The sequence below is a fragment of the Argopecten irradians genome, chromosome 5, assembly GCF_041381155.1.
Source record: "Argopecten irradians isolate NY chromosome 5, Ai_NY, whole genome shotgun sequence".
Taxonomy (NCBI): Eukaryota; Metazoa; Mollusca; class Bivalvia; order Pectinida; family Pectinidae; genus Argopecten; species Argopecten irradians.
Genome location: NC_091138.1, coordinates 3,319,996 through 3,337,926, shown reverse-complemented (window position 1 = coordinate 3,337,926; position 17,931 = coordinate 3,319,996). Strand labels below are relative to the sequence as shown.

At 34.4% G+C, this 17,931-nt stretch overlaps 1 protein-coding gene across 7 annotated transcripts in view; it reads left to right on the top strand.

Moving 5' to 3' along the window:
- LOC138322662 (galactoside alpha-(1,2)-fucosyltransferase 2-like) overlaps positions 1-9,086 on the top strand; it is a 35,706-nt gene extending 26,620 nt beyond the window's left edge. For 5 of the 7 annotated variants that reach the window (XM_069266671.1, XM_069266672.1, XM_069266670.1 and 2 more), the window contains exons 5-6: positions 1,215-1,348; positions 5,066-9,086. In XM_069266671.1, the coding sequence (XP_069122772.1) occupies positions 1,273-1,348; positions 5,066-6,462 (1,473 nt within the window). In that variant the 5' untranslated portion in view covers positions 1,215-1,272 and the 3' untranslated portion in view covers positions 6,463-9,086. The remainder of the gene's footprint in view (positions 1-1,214; positions 1,349-5,065) is intronic. The other 2 variants (XM_069266674.1, XM_069266675.1) reach the window with 1 other exon arrangement.
- Positions 9,087-17,931: the final 8,845 nt, after the last annotated feature.

Below are 17,931 nucleotides of genomic sequence, written 5' to 3'. Positions count from 1 at the left end.
AAGTTCTTTGTTCTTTAGCTTTCCACCGTTTTACTGTTTTACAACATTCATTTACTACAATTCTAGCTTTCTACCGTTTTACTGTTTTACAACATTCATTTACTACAATTCAAGCCTTCTACTTTCTACAGTTTTACTGTTTTACAACATTCATTTACTACAACTTTAGCTTTCTACAATTTTATTGTTTTATTATTCAATTTTGCTTGTTACGAGCATTTTCATTGGCTTAAACATTTACTTTATCAGCCTATAAAGGAAAAAATGGCGTCTCCGTTTGTGACGTTGCTTCTGATTGGCTGAGATGACGGCGTAATGATTTCATAGACAAAAGAGTCTCAAAATGACTTTTGAGTATTGAAGAGATTACCTTTAGTAAATTGAATAATAAGGATTAATTTGAATAGATTTTTTTATGTTATGGAGACATAATACAAACATCTGAGTGTACTCGCATCATAAGCCGCTTCGCGGTTCATTTAAAGTACACTCAGATTTTTGTGTTATGTCTCCATAACATAAAAGAACTATTCAAGTTAATACTTAAACAACATTCATTACCTACAACTTTAGCTTTCTACCGTTTTACTGTTTTACTACATTCATTATCTACAACTTTGGCTTTCTACCGTTTTACTGTTTTACAACATTCATTACCTACAACTTTAGCTTTCTGTCGTTTAACTGTTTTACAACATTTATTACCTATAAAACTTTAGCTTTCTATCGTTTTACTGTTACTCTTCAAACTAATTATTCAAAGTAAGTTGAAAAAAGGCTAATGATGAACTTAGAGACACTGTATGTCAAATAAGACACTACACAGAATGTCGTTGTGTTTGTAGAGGAATGGCATTCCGTATAAATCCACACGACGGTTTGGTAATACTCCTAACATTTTATGGAGGTTAGCATGGTGATATGCAATGATAAAGTCCGAGGAGGTCCTTGACGTTGCTTTTTGATATGAAAAAAAATCCATTGAATAACCAATATAATCATACTAAATTATCTTTATGAATAAGTCGGTACTAAGCAACAACTAGCCTTCAATATGTATTTTTATAAATTGTAAGAATTTGTGCCCAATCCTCTTTGTCAAATACCAAGTAAAGCAAATAAAATATGTTTAAATTAGTAAAACTTATTTTACTTCATGAAGTAATAATTAATTTTTATTTGTTTCATACCAAATCCAACTTATTGATTGGCAGATACTTTTTCTTCATATACTATGAAGAAAAAATCGGAGAATGGCGCGAAAAGGTCTCCATGAAAATTGTGAATGCCGGAGAAAATGAAGAAAAACTTAGAAATAGCAAATCGCTGTTCTGGGTAGAATTACCAGGTACATTATCTACTTCTTCCTTTCAAAAGAAAATTCTAGTTTTTTGTGTCGCCTGCAACGCAAGGGCGACACTTACGTATTACTAGTCGCCGTCGGCGTCCGGGAAACGGTTTCCATGCGATAACTTATTGTTCGATTTCAACCAAATTCGGTACATTGCTTTATATCAATGTGATTTCAGATGACTTCGAATATGATCTAAATCCGTCAATATTTGCAAGAGTAAATGGGCTTTAAATCGTCAAAACAGATAAATCCATGGTTTCTGTTCGATAACTTAAATATTTATTGTTCAAATTCAACCAAATTTTATGCATTATTTATGTCAATAAGATATCGGGTGAGTTCGATAATGATCAATGTACGTTTATATTTGCAAGAGTTACGGGACTTTTAAAATTGTCAAAACAGATAAATCCATGGTTTCCGCAAGATAACTTAGATATTATTGTTCAATGTCAACCAAATTTCAGCCAATTTGGGATATAGCTTTACATCAATGAGATCTTAGATGGATTCAATATTGGTCAAAATCCGTCAATATTTGCAAGAGTTACGGGACTTTAAAATCATCACAAAAGATAAACCTATGGCTTCCGCTTGATGACTTAGTATTTATTGTCCGATTTCAACCAAAATTAGGATATTGATTTATATCAATGAAGTCTTTAATGGGTTCGATACTGGTCAAAATCCATCAATATTTGCAAGAGTTACGGGACTTGGTAACTTCCACCTAATTATTAACAATATTTTTAACTGTATTAAAGGCCCACTACCTTTCCGGAGCAAAATTTAAAGGTTTCTTAAAAACATTAATAACAAAAGAATATATATATAGATGGCTTAAGATGAGGTTACAACACCAAACATATGCAAGATTTCCTGTCTAATGTACGATAAAAGTGGAGATTCATTTCGCTGTTTTGCCGTCTGGCGCAGTGATAGTCAACTACCGCGCGGCATTTAGGACGACGGCGGGAAACATAAAACGACCCGCGTTATGAAAATTAACATTTTATTTATTCTAATTAAACAGTTCTGAAGGTGATGATAAGTGTGCTAGTAAACGTATAGTTAATAACTTCTGCGACTCTACAAAATTATTGATCTCGTTTTACATTCCTATTTTAAAAATTAAAAGCCGTTTCGGAAAGGTAGTGGCCCTTTAAACTATTTTTTGTGATGCTGTGCAGGTGACACATCCACTTCCGTGAAATTCTTGTCTTTTTAAAAAATCAAAGAAGTGACTGATATATTTTCTTTATCAAAACTGGTGTATTTAGGCCAATTTTCTGTACTAAACATTTCCATAATTTAAGCAAACATGGCAGATAACATTGCCAGGTAGGACTAGAAAAAATACCATACACATGTTTAATGTAGACATATGTTCGAAGATTGCGTATATTGTGAAGAAGCCTAGTAGTACTAAAAGTACATACAGAGGATATGTGAATGAAGATTTTCTTGATTTTTTGTTTAAATTATAGTAGTTATGTTTCCTTGAAATTTGTTTTTTAAAGAGGCGTCATTTCATATAACAAAACAATTATTGACTTTTTGTAGGTTAATACGCGAAATTGTTACAAAAAGTCAATATTTGTATCATGTAAACCTACATGTTTTATAAAACAGCGATCTGAACAGATTGGTCTTTTTATAAGCATATTTGACTTCTGTTGTACAGAACATCATACACAAATTTCTGTAAACCAACGGTTTTTGCGTACGATTTAATTTTGCATATTTTGCGGGCAAGTAGTAATCGCGAAAAATAATTCACGGCAAAAGAATGCCAATATGTGTACAGTAGAATCACATATAAATCTAAACACGGAATTAAACCGCTGTGACAAACGCGAAATCGCTGAATTCTTACATGTATGATTATGCAAAGCTTTGTTGTAGATTTGTTAGTTTGTATTTCGGGATTTATCTTCCTCAAAGTCTGGGCTAGTGTCTGTATGGTCAGGACAAATGATATATTTTCCCTTAAGCTCACAGGGACCTGGCACGAAAAATTTTAATCAATAGTATACATATATATATATTATAGTATCAAGGGTATGAACTCGGCGGTCGAGAAAAACTGACCTATTTTTTTAAAACCGTGATTATTTTAATAAATGGGTTCAATATAACATTAACGGATATCTTACCTTAAAGAGAAATAATTTATCTATCCATTGAGTGCTTGATGAACAAAATTGGCCAAGTATTGACGAAGTTATGACTTGATGAATCGGGAAATTTACGAAAAATATGCTAGGTAGACATTTCCCTGTCCGGTCGAAATGTTGTCTCGGCTCTAATGGGTACCTCAAAAACCAAGCCAAAATCGCAAAATCTAAGCTTGTGGTGGTAAACAGTACCCATAACTGTGTTCATCCACAATCTCCTTTGGAGGTGTCATAACCCATACTTTCTAGAAACTCCATTTAAACTTCGTGTAGCTCACTTACTTTAACCGTCACCGCCATGTTCATTTTTCTCTCGGAACGCTTCTCGACTTTACATATTGTGACTACATTATGCAAATTATGTAGTGTTGTGCTTGTGTGTAAACTCGAGAAGCGTTCCGAAGAACAAATGAACATGGCGGTGACGGTTAAAGTAAGTGAGCTACACGATGTTTAAATGGAGTTTCTACAAATTACGGGTCATGACACCTCCAAAGGGGATTGTGGATGAACACAGTTATTGGTACTGTTTACCACCACAAGCGTAGATTTTGTGGTTTTGGCTTGGTTTTTGAGGTACCCATTAGAGCCGAGACGACATTTCGACCGGACAGGGAAATGTCTACCTAGCATATTTTTCGTAAATTTCCCGATTCATCAAGCCATATCTTCGTCAATACTTGGCCAATTTTTGTTCATCAAGCACTCAATGGAAAGATAAATTATTTCTCTTTAAGGTAAGATATCCGTCAATGCTGTAAAGAGCCCATGTATTAAAATAATCACGGTTTTAAAAAAATAGGTCCGTTTTTCTCGACCGCCGAGTTCATACCCTTGATACTATAATATATATATACAATTGTATGTATACTGTTAGTTTTAAAAAATCGTGCCAGGTCCCTGTGCTTAAGCTTGTGATACCCGCACTTCCGGTTACACTTCCGGTTAGTGCATGGGTAGGACATATGTCAAGTTAGGAGGGGGTATCCTAACCCGAATGTAATAGTTTGGCTGGTCGACTTGCTGAGTGTATAACGAAATCTTACGATCGGGTTCAGATTAATACAATCTTTCATCCTCTTTGGGTTGAGACAGGGATATGTCAACCCGATGAGTAAGATTCTTAAGTTGTCAAACACAACACAAAGTGTTCGACAGCTTAAGCATCTTATCCCGAGAGTTGAGATCTCCTGTCTCACCCAAAAATGGGTGAATGCTTCTTTTTCTCCTACGCTATCTATGTGAGCACGTACACAGATTTGTTGTAGGTTGTCTTTACCCTAAGGTGAGATAGGAAAATCTCACACCGGTAAAATTGCAGATATCCCTGTTAGGTTTAAGAGAAACCCCTGTCACCTGCATTCAAGGAGATGGAATGTTATTCTATTTTTTTTCTCACAGAATTGGGAGATGTCTCGAAATACATACTTAACTGTTAGATATATAGATCAAACTTTATGTCTTAAAATCTTTTTTTCTTTATATTTCCTTCGTGATTCTTAGCATTACCATTGGGTTTTTTTTGTCTTTTCAGATTTTGGCTACTGCCTACTAGTGTGTAGTGTGGTGTTGTTCGTTGGAATGAATTTCGGTCCGGGTCGTCTGCAAACATCGATGCTTAGGTACTTAGTAAAACAAAACCTCACAATGATAAGGACCTTAAGTACGTTTGAAATAGCTCCCAGGGTGATAGAAGTTCTACCTAGTATGCGGAGTTATACATTAGATATTTCTAAAACGGGAACTACATCAACGTCAAGTAATATATCTGCTCAGAATCTCACATATAACATCGCAAATATCACAGGAAAATCTGCAGGAAGCACCACAACAAAATCTACAGGAAACATCACAACAAAACCTACAGGAAACATCACAACAAAACCTACAGGAAACAACACATCAAAATCTACTGGAAATACAACATCGAATATTGTTACAACGAAACTTCAGCCAAAAGGTAAGACGACACAAAACACTTTCAAACCTGCAACAACCACAACACGTGATTCAGCGACGTCAAAAAATTCTACATCTGTAGACGGAAGTGTTGCCATGCCAACCCAACACCCTCCTACAAATATTACTCCTAACAAGTCAGCCAACTATAGCTTGTGTACAAATTTCATGGGCGGCCTTGGAAACCATATGTTCATGTTCGCAACCATATATGGATTAGCTGCCAAAAAAGGAATGTCCGTGATTATTGGGAAAACTGAATACCTGGCAAAAACGTTTAAACTTGATGTCAATTTTAAAGACAATAAAAAAGACCTTTGTAAAACTTTCGTGGGAAAAGGAGAAAGACTGAATTGTGGGTATGACGAACGTATGGCCTCCTTTCCATCAAACAACAACTTCCGACTCGGTGCTTATCTTCAGTCGTGGAGGTATTTCTACAATGCTTCAACTTCTCTCAGGAAACAATTCACATTTCAGGATGATATTGTGGAGAAGAAAAACAAAGTGATTGATTCTGTATTGAGGAAACATAAAGTGGTATCTCGTTCCAACGTGACTTTGATAGGTGTTCATGTGAGAAGGGGAGATTTAGTTAATCATAAGTTCGGCTATATGGTAGCTAGTGAAAGCTACCTTAAGAAAGCAGTCAACTATTTCCTATCAAAAGGCTTTAAAAACCCACTGTTCATAATATGTTCAAATGATATGAAGTGGACAAAAGAACATATACCCCAAGGGATCGAGTCCGAGTATATGGAGGGGAATTCACCTGTGGTAGACATGTCCATTTTAGGGTCATGTGACCACATGATCAGTAGTGTAGGTACATTTAGTTGGTGGTCAGCGTGGCTGACCGGTGGTCAGGTCACTTTCTATCAATGGCCAGCCAAAGAAGGATCGGGGTTACGGAAACAATTCAGCAAAGATTACAAAGATTTTTTCTATCCTGGATGGGTTGGGTTCTCCTAGCATTACAGTTCTGCTAGTGACAACTAAATAATCTTTTTGACCGAAGTGTTTTAAAAATACTGGTTTATGATATGCCATGAGATCCAAACTAGTTATTGATAGTGATTGTGTTCATAATTTATATTTAGCGTTAATTTATATACAACAATTTCTATCGTTCATCTATTTCTTCATTGAACAATCGACCTCAACCTGATTCAGTGCAACTTTTTAAAATATTTGATTATGTTCATTTTGGCTTTAAAATATCCATCGCACGCTTTAAAATCTTGATTAACAGAAGATGTGCCGAGAACTTGGCAACTTGCCTAGTTTAAAGGCATTCACGAAATATCTGTCTATTGTGCAATGAGCAGAAATATGTCGGATAATACATTGTTTTAGACATAAGTAATACGATAATTACGAGAGTGAAACGTTATACTTTATTTCTTACAATGTTAAAATATGTATAAGTACAGAAGATTGTGATTGTCTTACCTGTCACTGAAACCAATAGAATATCTTCATTTTTAGATGTTAATGCCAAATATCTCGTTGTTTATTTTATTGTAAATTATTGAGAAAATGGACGGACACGTATGGCTAATATTGCCAATCGTTTGTTTTGTATCTTTTCATTCGCACAATGCATATAGCCTGTTCTCCTTAAAGTCCATATTTTGGCGTCTATTCACATTTGCATGTGTCATATTTTGTTCCGATGCTAATGTGATTTCATTGTATTTTAGTTTACCGAATTCTGATATGATAACAATATGCAAGTTATTCATAAATGATGTCTGAATGTTATATTACATTTAATGTCAAAACGCAATAGTTACTGAGTATACTCTTTGATGGCAGTAATTTATCTGAACAAATTGAGCATAATACGTATACTAGTATGAATGTTTGTTATAACTGTTTAAGCATGTTTCCGTTGAGATTGTTTGTTCCACAAGTCAAGTCAATGTTAAACGAATGATCTGGACTGAAGTGCTAATTTTACGTATCGTTGAAATACTTTAATGCTTTTACTAAGAAATAGTGTCTTATTGTATAACCATCATATATCCAAGAGGAAAATGCATGGATTTCTTTATAGATATGTTTTCGCGCAATGTTGAAACATTATGAACATCAAATGTCCCTCCAAATGTCCGCTTAGGTGTCTGTACTAATCTTTGTATTGTCGGGAGACAGACTGTATTATATAAACTAGCGTTTTTTAAGATATAATGCAATGTATGAACATTTATTAGTTTCTGTTACAACATAATGTCAAATTGTATATTTTATCTGTTTATGCCTTAAGGTAAAACTGTATGATTATACTTACTGCATAAATCAGTCGAGTTGAAATGTTTTCTTGATTTAACACCACAGTCCAATTTCTAAATAAGTCAGTTCGATGTTTAATATGTTTAGAAATAAACAAGTTAAGAGTTAAGACTTTGCATGTATACCTTTTTAATCATGATATAATATATATGGTCGTACCGAGCAGAAAATTATTGTAACGTCAAAATGGCAGAAACAGTGTAGTGACGTCAGGTTCTGGGACATAATGGCTGCCCTTGCTGGATTTTTGCAGCAGTTTTTCCCTTGATTTCTTTTTTTTTCAAAATGAAGATTGTTGTAGTGATGTGATCAAAAGTGTTTCAAATTGTTTGTTCATTTCATATAATAACTTATGAAACTCTTCTCTATAATTACTCGCCAAAGCTCGAAAAATTAAAATAAATTCTTTACGTTTCCTGAAATGACAGATGAAATGAACACTAAAGTCCTATATCTGTGCGACGATGTTATGTAATTCAGTACTGTGTTAAAACATAATGTCATAAGGTGTATACACAAAAAACAAATATATAAAGAAACACTGTGTGTGCCTTATCAATGATCTTGTATGACTGATTGTAAGTTTGTGTGAATGAATGGAAGACATAGGCCTACATGTTATCGATCATAATTTTGTGCGGAAATGTAAATCTGTCGCAAAAATAAACCTTGAAATTCCAGCTGAATAACAAATTAATATACAATGAAATACTACATATTAGACTCTTAATCCGTCACAACAATATTTTTTCTTCATTAAATCTTTACGTATTAATGCTATGCATTATTAGAACATAAATGTAGTCTTTTTGTGACATCATAACATTTGCGATGTATTGATCGTATGCCATTTATTGTGTTTTATAGATACGATTATTTGTTTCAATCCTTATTTACATGAAATTCGTATCAATGGAATGTTTTGTCTTTTAGTCAAATAAACCTATAAAAGATAGCTACTGGTATGTAGTTATGCAGTAATTACCAATAAGTAAATATAAGGTTCTACGAACTTCGTCTTTGTTTTATTGCAATAACAAAAACGCATTCCTTTTGTTGTAAACATTCCGATAATAGATTACGCATTGTTTTATAAACAACATAGCTTTTAACGTTACTTATTCCAGTTTCTGTTCATGCCTCAGTCGACATAAGTCTCCTAAGTCGAACAAGGCATACTACCATGACGTAGGATGGTGAACGCTGTTTTTTTTTTTGTATATTGCTAATTTTCCAACCCGTCATTTAAATCTGAAGATTAGGATATTGAAATGTAGTTTACTTTTGATAGAAAGCAAATATTGAAAAAATATTTCACGGACGCAACTGTTATTTCTTTCATGTATTCTTTTATTGTTAAAATTCCATATATCTATGTATGTGATGGTGAGGGTGTGTGGTGTGTGTGTGTGTGTGTGTGTGTGTGTGTGTGTGGTGTAGGGTGTGTGTGTGTGTGTGTGTGTGTGTGTGTGTGTGTGTGTGTGTTGTGTGTGTAGGAGGGTGGTGAGGGTGAGGATGTGAATGCGTGTGATAATTAGGGTGAGACGGTGTGTGTGTGTTGGTGTGTGTGTGTGTGTGTGTGTGTGTGTGTGTGTGTGTGTGTGTGTGTGTGTGTGTGTGTGTGTGTGTGTGTGTGTGTGTGTGTGTGTGTGTGTGTGTGTGTGTGTGTGGTGGTGTGTGTGTGTGTGTGTGATGGCGAGGGTGTGTGTGTGTGCGTGTGAGGGTATGGGTGTGTGAGCGAGTATGTGCGTGTATGTGATGGTGATGGTGTGTGCTTGTATTCGTGTTCAAGATTCATTCCAAATGCTAATCATCAAACAGTTTGCATTTGTGTATTATTTTGAAATAAGTTTTGTTCTTCAATGTTCGTACCCTTTGTGACCGATCTCTATGATGTTGATATACCTTTACACATGCTACTTGTTTACACCCATTGCAATGTCTTTATTTTACTCTTTGTTGTTAATTATTATATTTTCTGATGAATTTAATGGAAAACAATTAAAAGTTTGTCTTTAATTAAGATTTGTTGTTTTTTATTGCCTTCCAAAAAAAACCCACAAAACCACAAATGGATAAATATATTGTAGTCACAAAACAAAACAAACAAACAAACAAATAAGGCAACTACAAAAACCCAAACAAACATCCCGCCCTAAATTAAAATATCGTCCAAAGAGCACAACAAATCTAAAAGTTTATGCATACTGGGACGAAAAGGCGTTATCGATTGACGTAGCAATGTGTAGACAATGTATGTTTCACAACGGAGATGACGTCGTTGTGATATATTTCGATTAAAAGGACGAACTCCAAAGATGCAGAATAATTTTCCAAATATGAATTTATTAAGTCGGTAGGCGACTCCCGGAGTATCCGAAAATCGACCCGTGCCGTCCGAGCTCTAGACCCTAACTAACTCAACACAAAGCATAACACATAGGATTATATAACAATAACAAAAACACGGAAGATAAACAGATGGCATTTAGAATTCAAGTGTCAGTTGTGAATTAATTGTCCACTGTCCTAGGGATACGTGTCAACCCGGTCCGGTCTCCCTAATACTACTCAATTGACACTATACGGTAAAAAGATATAATTACTACAGAGTTAGGCCGACAACAATAAATCAAAGAATTACCAATAACAATATTAAAAGTAAAATGTATTGATCATAGTATTTCAGTACAACTTATTACACAATATTAAAATGATTTGGCGAGGGTTTGTAATTCAAAAGTCTCGAATGATATAATAGATCGAATCCACATAAAATGTTCTAATAAGCACTTTTTCCTTGTGAAGTATGTGTTCTGAAGTACATGTGGTAAAAAGGTCACCCGAACATGACCTTTATGTCAGATCCTCTATTGAACAGAGTGGTTAAAAGGATCTGTATATAAATCACATTGAACATAGAAGTAATTGTAACATTTTCAGACGTAGATGCCTATGTGAAATTTTCAGACATAGAAGCCCTTGTGACATTTTCAGTCGAAGAATCACTTTTGGAGTGTGGCATTGTACGATTATTTGTGACAATTCCTGATACAGATGCACTGTGCGTGATATTAGGTCTACTGTTTCCGTCCCGATTATCTTTGAATTTAGAGGGAGGGAGGTATGACCTTATGTTTGGTAGGGCTTCCTTTAGTGTGTATTTTGAAGTCAAATTTCCCAGATTTCATATAATTTCATCGTAGTTGTGTTTTAATGAGTGCAGAGATTTTATTGAAATATTCCGCATACCGAGTACTACATATATCGCACTTCCACCAGTCAGCAACGCCCCTAGTAGAACAATTAAAAAGAGACTTTTCTTTATTCGTTAAAATCATCTTAATCATTTTCAGCATGAAAGTTGTGCCGTTATTTTCATCAAGGAGAGCACTTATTATATTATTCACCACCAAATTATTTTTACAAAAGTCAAATAGGAGCTAAAATAAATTTTGGTCGTTCTGTCCAATAACCATTATATATACGTCAAAAGTGCAGTGAAATGAGTACATAATGTCAGACTTTAAAGTTCACCTATGACTAACAATTTCATTTTACACTTTTTTCATGGTTATTAGTAATTGTGAAGTGACGTCTTAAGATATATTTTCATTTAAACATACATATAGCAAAAAAAGAAGAACTTTTTAAATTGCCTTACTTCTGGTGCTACTGAGTATAAAACACCTGAATTCTATGTCCGTACCTTTGAATGCTTCATTAAAACTTGTTGGTTATAACTGAATACTGAAGAAACCATAATATGTCAACAAATACTAGCTGATACTCGCACCATCTAGGTTTCATGTCTGGTGGTTTGACACCATATTACTTTGCTTCACCATTGGCTTCAAATCTAAAAGGAATACAAGTGACAAGAAACTTATATTTGTGGAATTGTTTTAATTACGCAAAGTTGCCTAAACTTCCTATTTCTGGTATTTCCTTTGATATTTATATATATATATTCCTCCCCGTTAGAATAGTGATTCACAATGTAATGTGTAAAAAGGAATCAACTTCATGTGACGCATGTTTTTATCAAGATGCTTCCACACGTTAATCATTGTAAACAGAAGTCCTCACAGACGCTCCTGGACAAAGCGATCAGTGTATTGTTTTAACGATCGCATCTCTGATGTCTCAGTCTCTTTGAAGTCTCGTTTCGATCTAGATCAAAGAATTGTTTTAAGAAGAAGATTTTAAAATGATTTTTGTAGTTGTCATTTGCAAATTTTGTCAAAAAAATAGACTCCTATTCTACATCGAGTCAACGTTTGCTGTAAAAATTGACTAGGTTCATTGTAATAGAAACAGTAAGTATTGATGTGGAAACGACTAGCTTTATCACTTTATTTTTACATTTTAGGGTAATTTAATTTTGAGAACTTTTATTTTGAACTCTTTAATATTGAACACACAAGTAAGCGCACGAGCACCACACCCACTACCTCGCCTCATTTTTCTGCCTGAAAGGAGTAATCTTTTCCCTATTGAAATAAAAAAAAATCAAAAGTTTAATACTAGAACTTTTTCTATAATGAGTTAAATCCTGTAGGCATGGTTGATATTTTTGAACTCAAAATTCAGATCTAGGGTAGCATATGTTGCTATTTTGAGAGAGAAAAAGTTTTAATTAGCATAACTGCACAGAAAACCTACTGCACTACAAAATTTGCAAACTACCATACATATCAATTATTGTATTAGGGAATTTTGACTTAAATCTATTGTATATATGGTCAAAACGGCTTCCATTTTCTGCTATGGTATGACCTCCTATGTCCAAAACTATTCGAGAAAAAAGTTTAATACAGGAAAATTTTGACTTCTCAGAAGTGCAGATAATCATTTAATTGAAAGTGGTAAGTACAATAAAATAAAATAATTGGAAAATGGAATTTACCCCGATTATTATCTTAAGACAATACTGCAATAGACAATTGATATGTCATTTGAAAATATAGATTTATAAAAAGAACGACAAATAGTACGACCAGTTATTTATATTCGTGTAACTCACCACAATTTCTGTATATAACTTGTAAACATCCGCCGCTACTGCCAAGGTGATCAAGGTCGAATCTTGACCGCAAGTAGCCGCTGGTGATATTGGGTACACTCGACGATAGGTCAATGGTTCGGTGATTTCCGTCTGTTTACCTTGACTGGACACGAAAATATATACGATATATATGTACACACAACATGTCTGATAAGCCATGTACAATATTATGAAACCTTTACTGTAGGGTATGGTATTACCCCTGCTCGATTCGTTCTGAAAAGCGGCTACCGGCGTACGCCGGTCACGTGACAGGGCGACGACCGGGCGATCTGGCAAAACAAGCATAACCGGCGTATTCCATCATGACGGACATTTCTTCAGAGCTTTAGTAACATTTTGATTTTTGCATCAAACATAATCAAAAACTGAATTTAAGTTGATCTAATAGATAGCATGGTATTCTAAGTTGGTTAATATTATGTTATGGTAAACATTTATTACGCTAAAATTACCGTTAGCACGAGTAAGAAAAATATTTCTACTTGTACGTTTACAACTTTTATATTAGACAAATTAAAATCGATTAAATAGTCGACGCATGTGCGTGGTTGTCTTTGTTTCATAATAAATGAGTGATTGTTTTTTCAGATAGTAATGGTAGAGTTAAAGGCCCACTACCTTTCCGAAACGGTTTTAAATTTTTAAAATGGGAATGTAAAACAAGATCGATAATTTTGTAGAGTCGCAAAAATTATTAACTTACCGTTAATACTACATTTATCATCACCTTCCGAACGATTTGATTAAAATAAATAAAATGTTTATTTTCATAACGCGGGTCGTATTATGTTTCCCGCCGTCGTCCTAAATACCGGGCGGTAGTTGACTATCACTGCGCCAGACGGCAAAACAGCGAATTGACTCTCCACTGTTTTTATATATTACGCATGAAATCTTGCATATGCTTGGTGTCGTAACCTTATTTTAGGTCATCGGTACGCATTTTCTGATGTTATTTATGTTTTTTGAGAAACCTTTATATTTTGCTCCGGAAAGGTAATGGGCCTTTAATAATAGAATGTGTATTTGGAAAAAAAAGCGATATTGCCAATAAAAATAGCTTTCAAATATTCGTATTTTTCAATTCCGGGCCAAGAACTTTAAGAAATTCATAAATCATTAGAGTTTAATATCAATAGGATACCGTGACTGGATAATGTCATGTTGTTGTTTCGCCTTTTGGAAAATGAACAACCCCTCCATTCTCATTTTTCTACATCGTGCATGATACACGTGTACGCTGTTTTATTCCAAAAGAACAAATATAAGAAATTGCATCATACTACATTAATCTCTTGTGTTGAAGTTTCTTATGAAATAGAAAATATATATGGTGGCCTTTATCTGCCATGTCGCATTGTCGTTCACAAAATCGCTTCGCGCGTTCCTGTTGTAATGCACATTTGATGTAATGTATGGTGCATTGTAATTTATATTGTAGAATTACATACATATAACAGGAGATAATGTTCTAGCATTACAGCTTGGAATTTAATTACACATCACAAGACAATACGCGAAGCAGTAGTGAGATAATGCGCGGAGTGACACTGCAACGTTACAAAAATACACTGACAAATCTTATTTTCTCGCTAATGCGACAGAGCGACATGAGTGTTTTATCGCACAGTCGCGTGTTATCGGCTGGGCATTTTTGTCGCTCCAAGCACTGTCGCTCCTTGCATTGGGCCACACGCCAATCATTATTTGTTCTTACTAAAATTCAACAGATCGCTGAAGCACCGATTAGTAAAGCATGAGTTATCTTAATAAACTGGGTTTAAATTGATACCTTGGTGTGGCATTGTTGTAACTTTTATGCAAACTATTTTATTAATTCATTTCTTACTACATGTCACCAGTAGAATTCTTTTTCTCATGTCATGACATAGGCATTTACAATGCCCGTACAATCATATTCACATTTGAGCATTCTTTCTGAATTATGTATTTACAATGTACATGTAGGTATAACACTGTACATATAAATCTATTTTCTTATGTTACACTCTGAATTACATGTGTTTGACGAAAACGATTCATTAGAACCTTAAAATGTGTTGTTTTCGAAAGTGTAAAACCTCAGAATAAACCTTAAAAATCTGTTTTAATTGTTATTGATAAACAGTCGAAGAGAAGTCATTGAAATTTTATGTACTTGGAATAAAACATTTAATTTTTATATACATTAGATTTACAAATTTTGTTATAATCAGACTAATAGAATGTACATGCACAGGCACTTGGTTCTATAAAATGCCTCGACACCGTACGTATTACACTATATAGAGAAATATATCTATAGAGCAAAACCTGGGCTATATATATTTTATCCTGCAACTGTCCCACATACTGACCGATAACTACTGCCAGATAAACTTGTGCTTTATCCGTCAATACGATATGCTTTATCCGTCAATACGATCACGTGAATTTGTTCCATATCTGACGGAACTTTTTCTAACTTGACCCAGAACTTGAACCTTCCGGTGAATGAAACGTCAGTCAGTCCCGCTAAAACGTGACGTCACATTCACCGAAATGACGTCATTTTTACGATATCGAAAATCTCGTATGGCGGTGTCGTCTTTTTCTTGGCTTATGACAAAGGTATGTATTGTTAAGTAATTCTTTAATGGGTATTTATTGTTATTTGAGTATTTTCATTTCCTTTCAGTGATATATCACACTGAATAGAATTACGGTTACTGATTGTGAATGCGCTTCTTTATTTCCCACGGCAGTAAAAAGGAGTACACTCTCATTCGCTTAAGTGAATGAATCTTTACCTCCGCATCAAAGAAGCGTCTCGCTTCGAGCGAAACAAAGTAAGGAACTGTCAATTTGCTTTCGTTTTGAATGCCATAATGGTTGCAGGATAAACAGAATACACGGTTAGTATCTTACAATACAAGTTTTATTTTGGTGCTCGACACGGAAAGCCGAGATGACTCGGCAAAGCCTCGTCATCTCGGCTTTCCTAAGTCTCGCACCAAAATAAACCTTGTATTGTAAGATACTAACCATGTATTCTCTATATATCTAAGTCTATACATCACTGCACATCTCGATGTATTCGCTTCATAAATGTATATCTACAAATCTGTGTGTATCAAAAGAGGTTTCAATTCCTGTCCGTTAATGAATACAACAAGAAAATCATAATGTTTGGAGAATTTATGTCTGAACGGAATGAGTTTTGCTTAAAGAAAGTTTCGTCTACAAATATCTAACCTTTATTCCGCCATCTTGCGCCGGTATTAGCCGGTGATTCAAAACCGGCTGATTCGGCGTACGCCGGTCGCGCAACCGGTGCACTTTTTCATTGAATCGAGTGACTTAGCCGCCTCGCCGGGTCGCCGGCGGCCGCCCGCTCTTGACGAATCGAGCAGGGGTACTACCAATGTTTTGTGTAAAACTGACCGCGGGGCATCATATGCAACATTAGTATAATCTCAATTTCAAAGAAAGTAAATTTAAAACGACTCGATACAAAACAATACTGCCTTTTTCATACAAATGTTGACGAGGCGATATGTGGCTACTTATTCATGATAAAAGTAAAATGTAAGTGGTAATATGATATCACTAGATTTATTTCTCAATTTAGATTTTGTCGTTTGTACGCTATTGCTACTTGTGGTTAATGTTTTATGCTGAGCTACGGCGATCAAGGATAGAATATTCAGTAACTGTAACAAAATACATAATTTTCAAACATTCACATTGATGTGTGCTTCCATTGAGCAAGTCATCATTCTATGCCCATATAATTATAATGGTTTCCCGGGTTAGAAAAGAAGAGAAAATGGCAATTCAACTAAAATCAAGGTTCGAGGGCTGTAGCATTTTATTTCTTCTTGTCCATTGGTTATTGTTCTTGGCATACATTGAATAGAGTTCAGAGGGGTTGAATTGGATAACATAGAGTTAATCCGAGTAAATCACTAACGTTACAATATAGCATGTGGTACCTTAAACTGCAGGTGTTGTCCACTGCTCATTTTAAATATTTTCTTTACATTCGTCTGAGGTAATTCTGTACCATAAATAAAGATACATATATCTTTACTTGATTGATTTTCAACAGTCCTTTTCCATTCATTTTCTTCTCTTCTTTTTGTGATATTTTTCATATCATGATTTTTTTTTCTAATTTTCAAAAAATAAAAATAGATAAAAAAGTAAAATTGTCATAGAAAAGAAATGGATAATAAATTTGCAAGCATTTTTATTCTGTTTATCTTGAAGAAAATCAAATAAAAAATCAACAAGACCATTTTAGCAGCATATTAATTTGTCATTTTACAGGACTTTATACTTATATACTCCCTTTATAGTATTAGGCCATGGGCAAGAATAGCCCGAAATGCACCCCCCAAACCTCCAAACCAATATTTCTCTGAACCCTTATGACCCACTGATCACAAATCAAAATGTTAACATCGCATAAGTTGGGTTGAACTTCCGGTTATGACGTCATCAAGTTTTGCGTCGAGCAAATATGACATTTGCTAAAAAAATACCATTTTTGAGCTTAGAATCTTATTTTTTTGTATTTCCTTCGTATAAATCACTACATATATTGGATCATTTGGTCCTGATTAGTGTTTGTTGTTCTTTTGTGGTCATTTTTATACCTCATTTATCTACTTCGAAAAAAATCAATATTATGACTACTTTTTCAATTTGTAGTGAAATCCGAGATGGCAGCCTGGCAGATGGTGTGCATTTGGGACCCTCCTAGCCCATGACCTATATTGACTTACTGTATTTATTCCAGTTATTATATCATCTTTATTTCCATTCCCTTAAATATTAAATGTTTGATCAATATATCTTAAGCATAAGATAAAACTATTAATAATAGTATGTCACTATCTTTAGAAAAACGTATTTGTATAACATTATGAAGCCACTTAAATGAAGAATTTTAGGCATAAATTAAACATCTGCGTGACAAAACATGAAAATGGCTTCCGGAGTTGAAAATATTGCCAGAATATAAGTGATGTGCTGCTTTTATCTAGAAGATGATTGACGATTTGTTTTCATCTGCATACCTGTAATTGTTT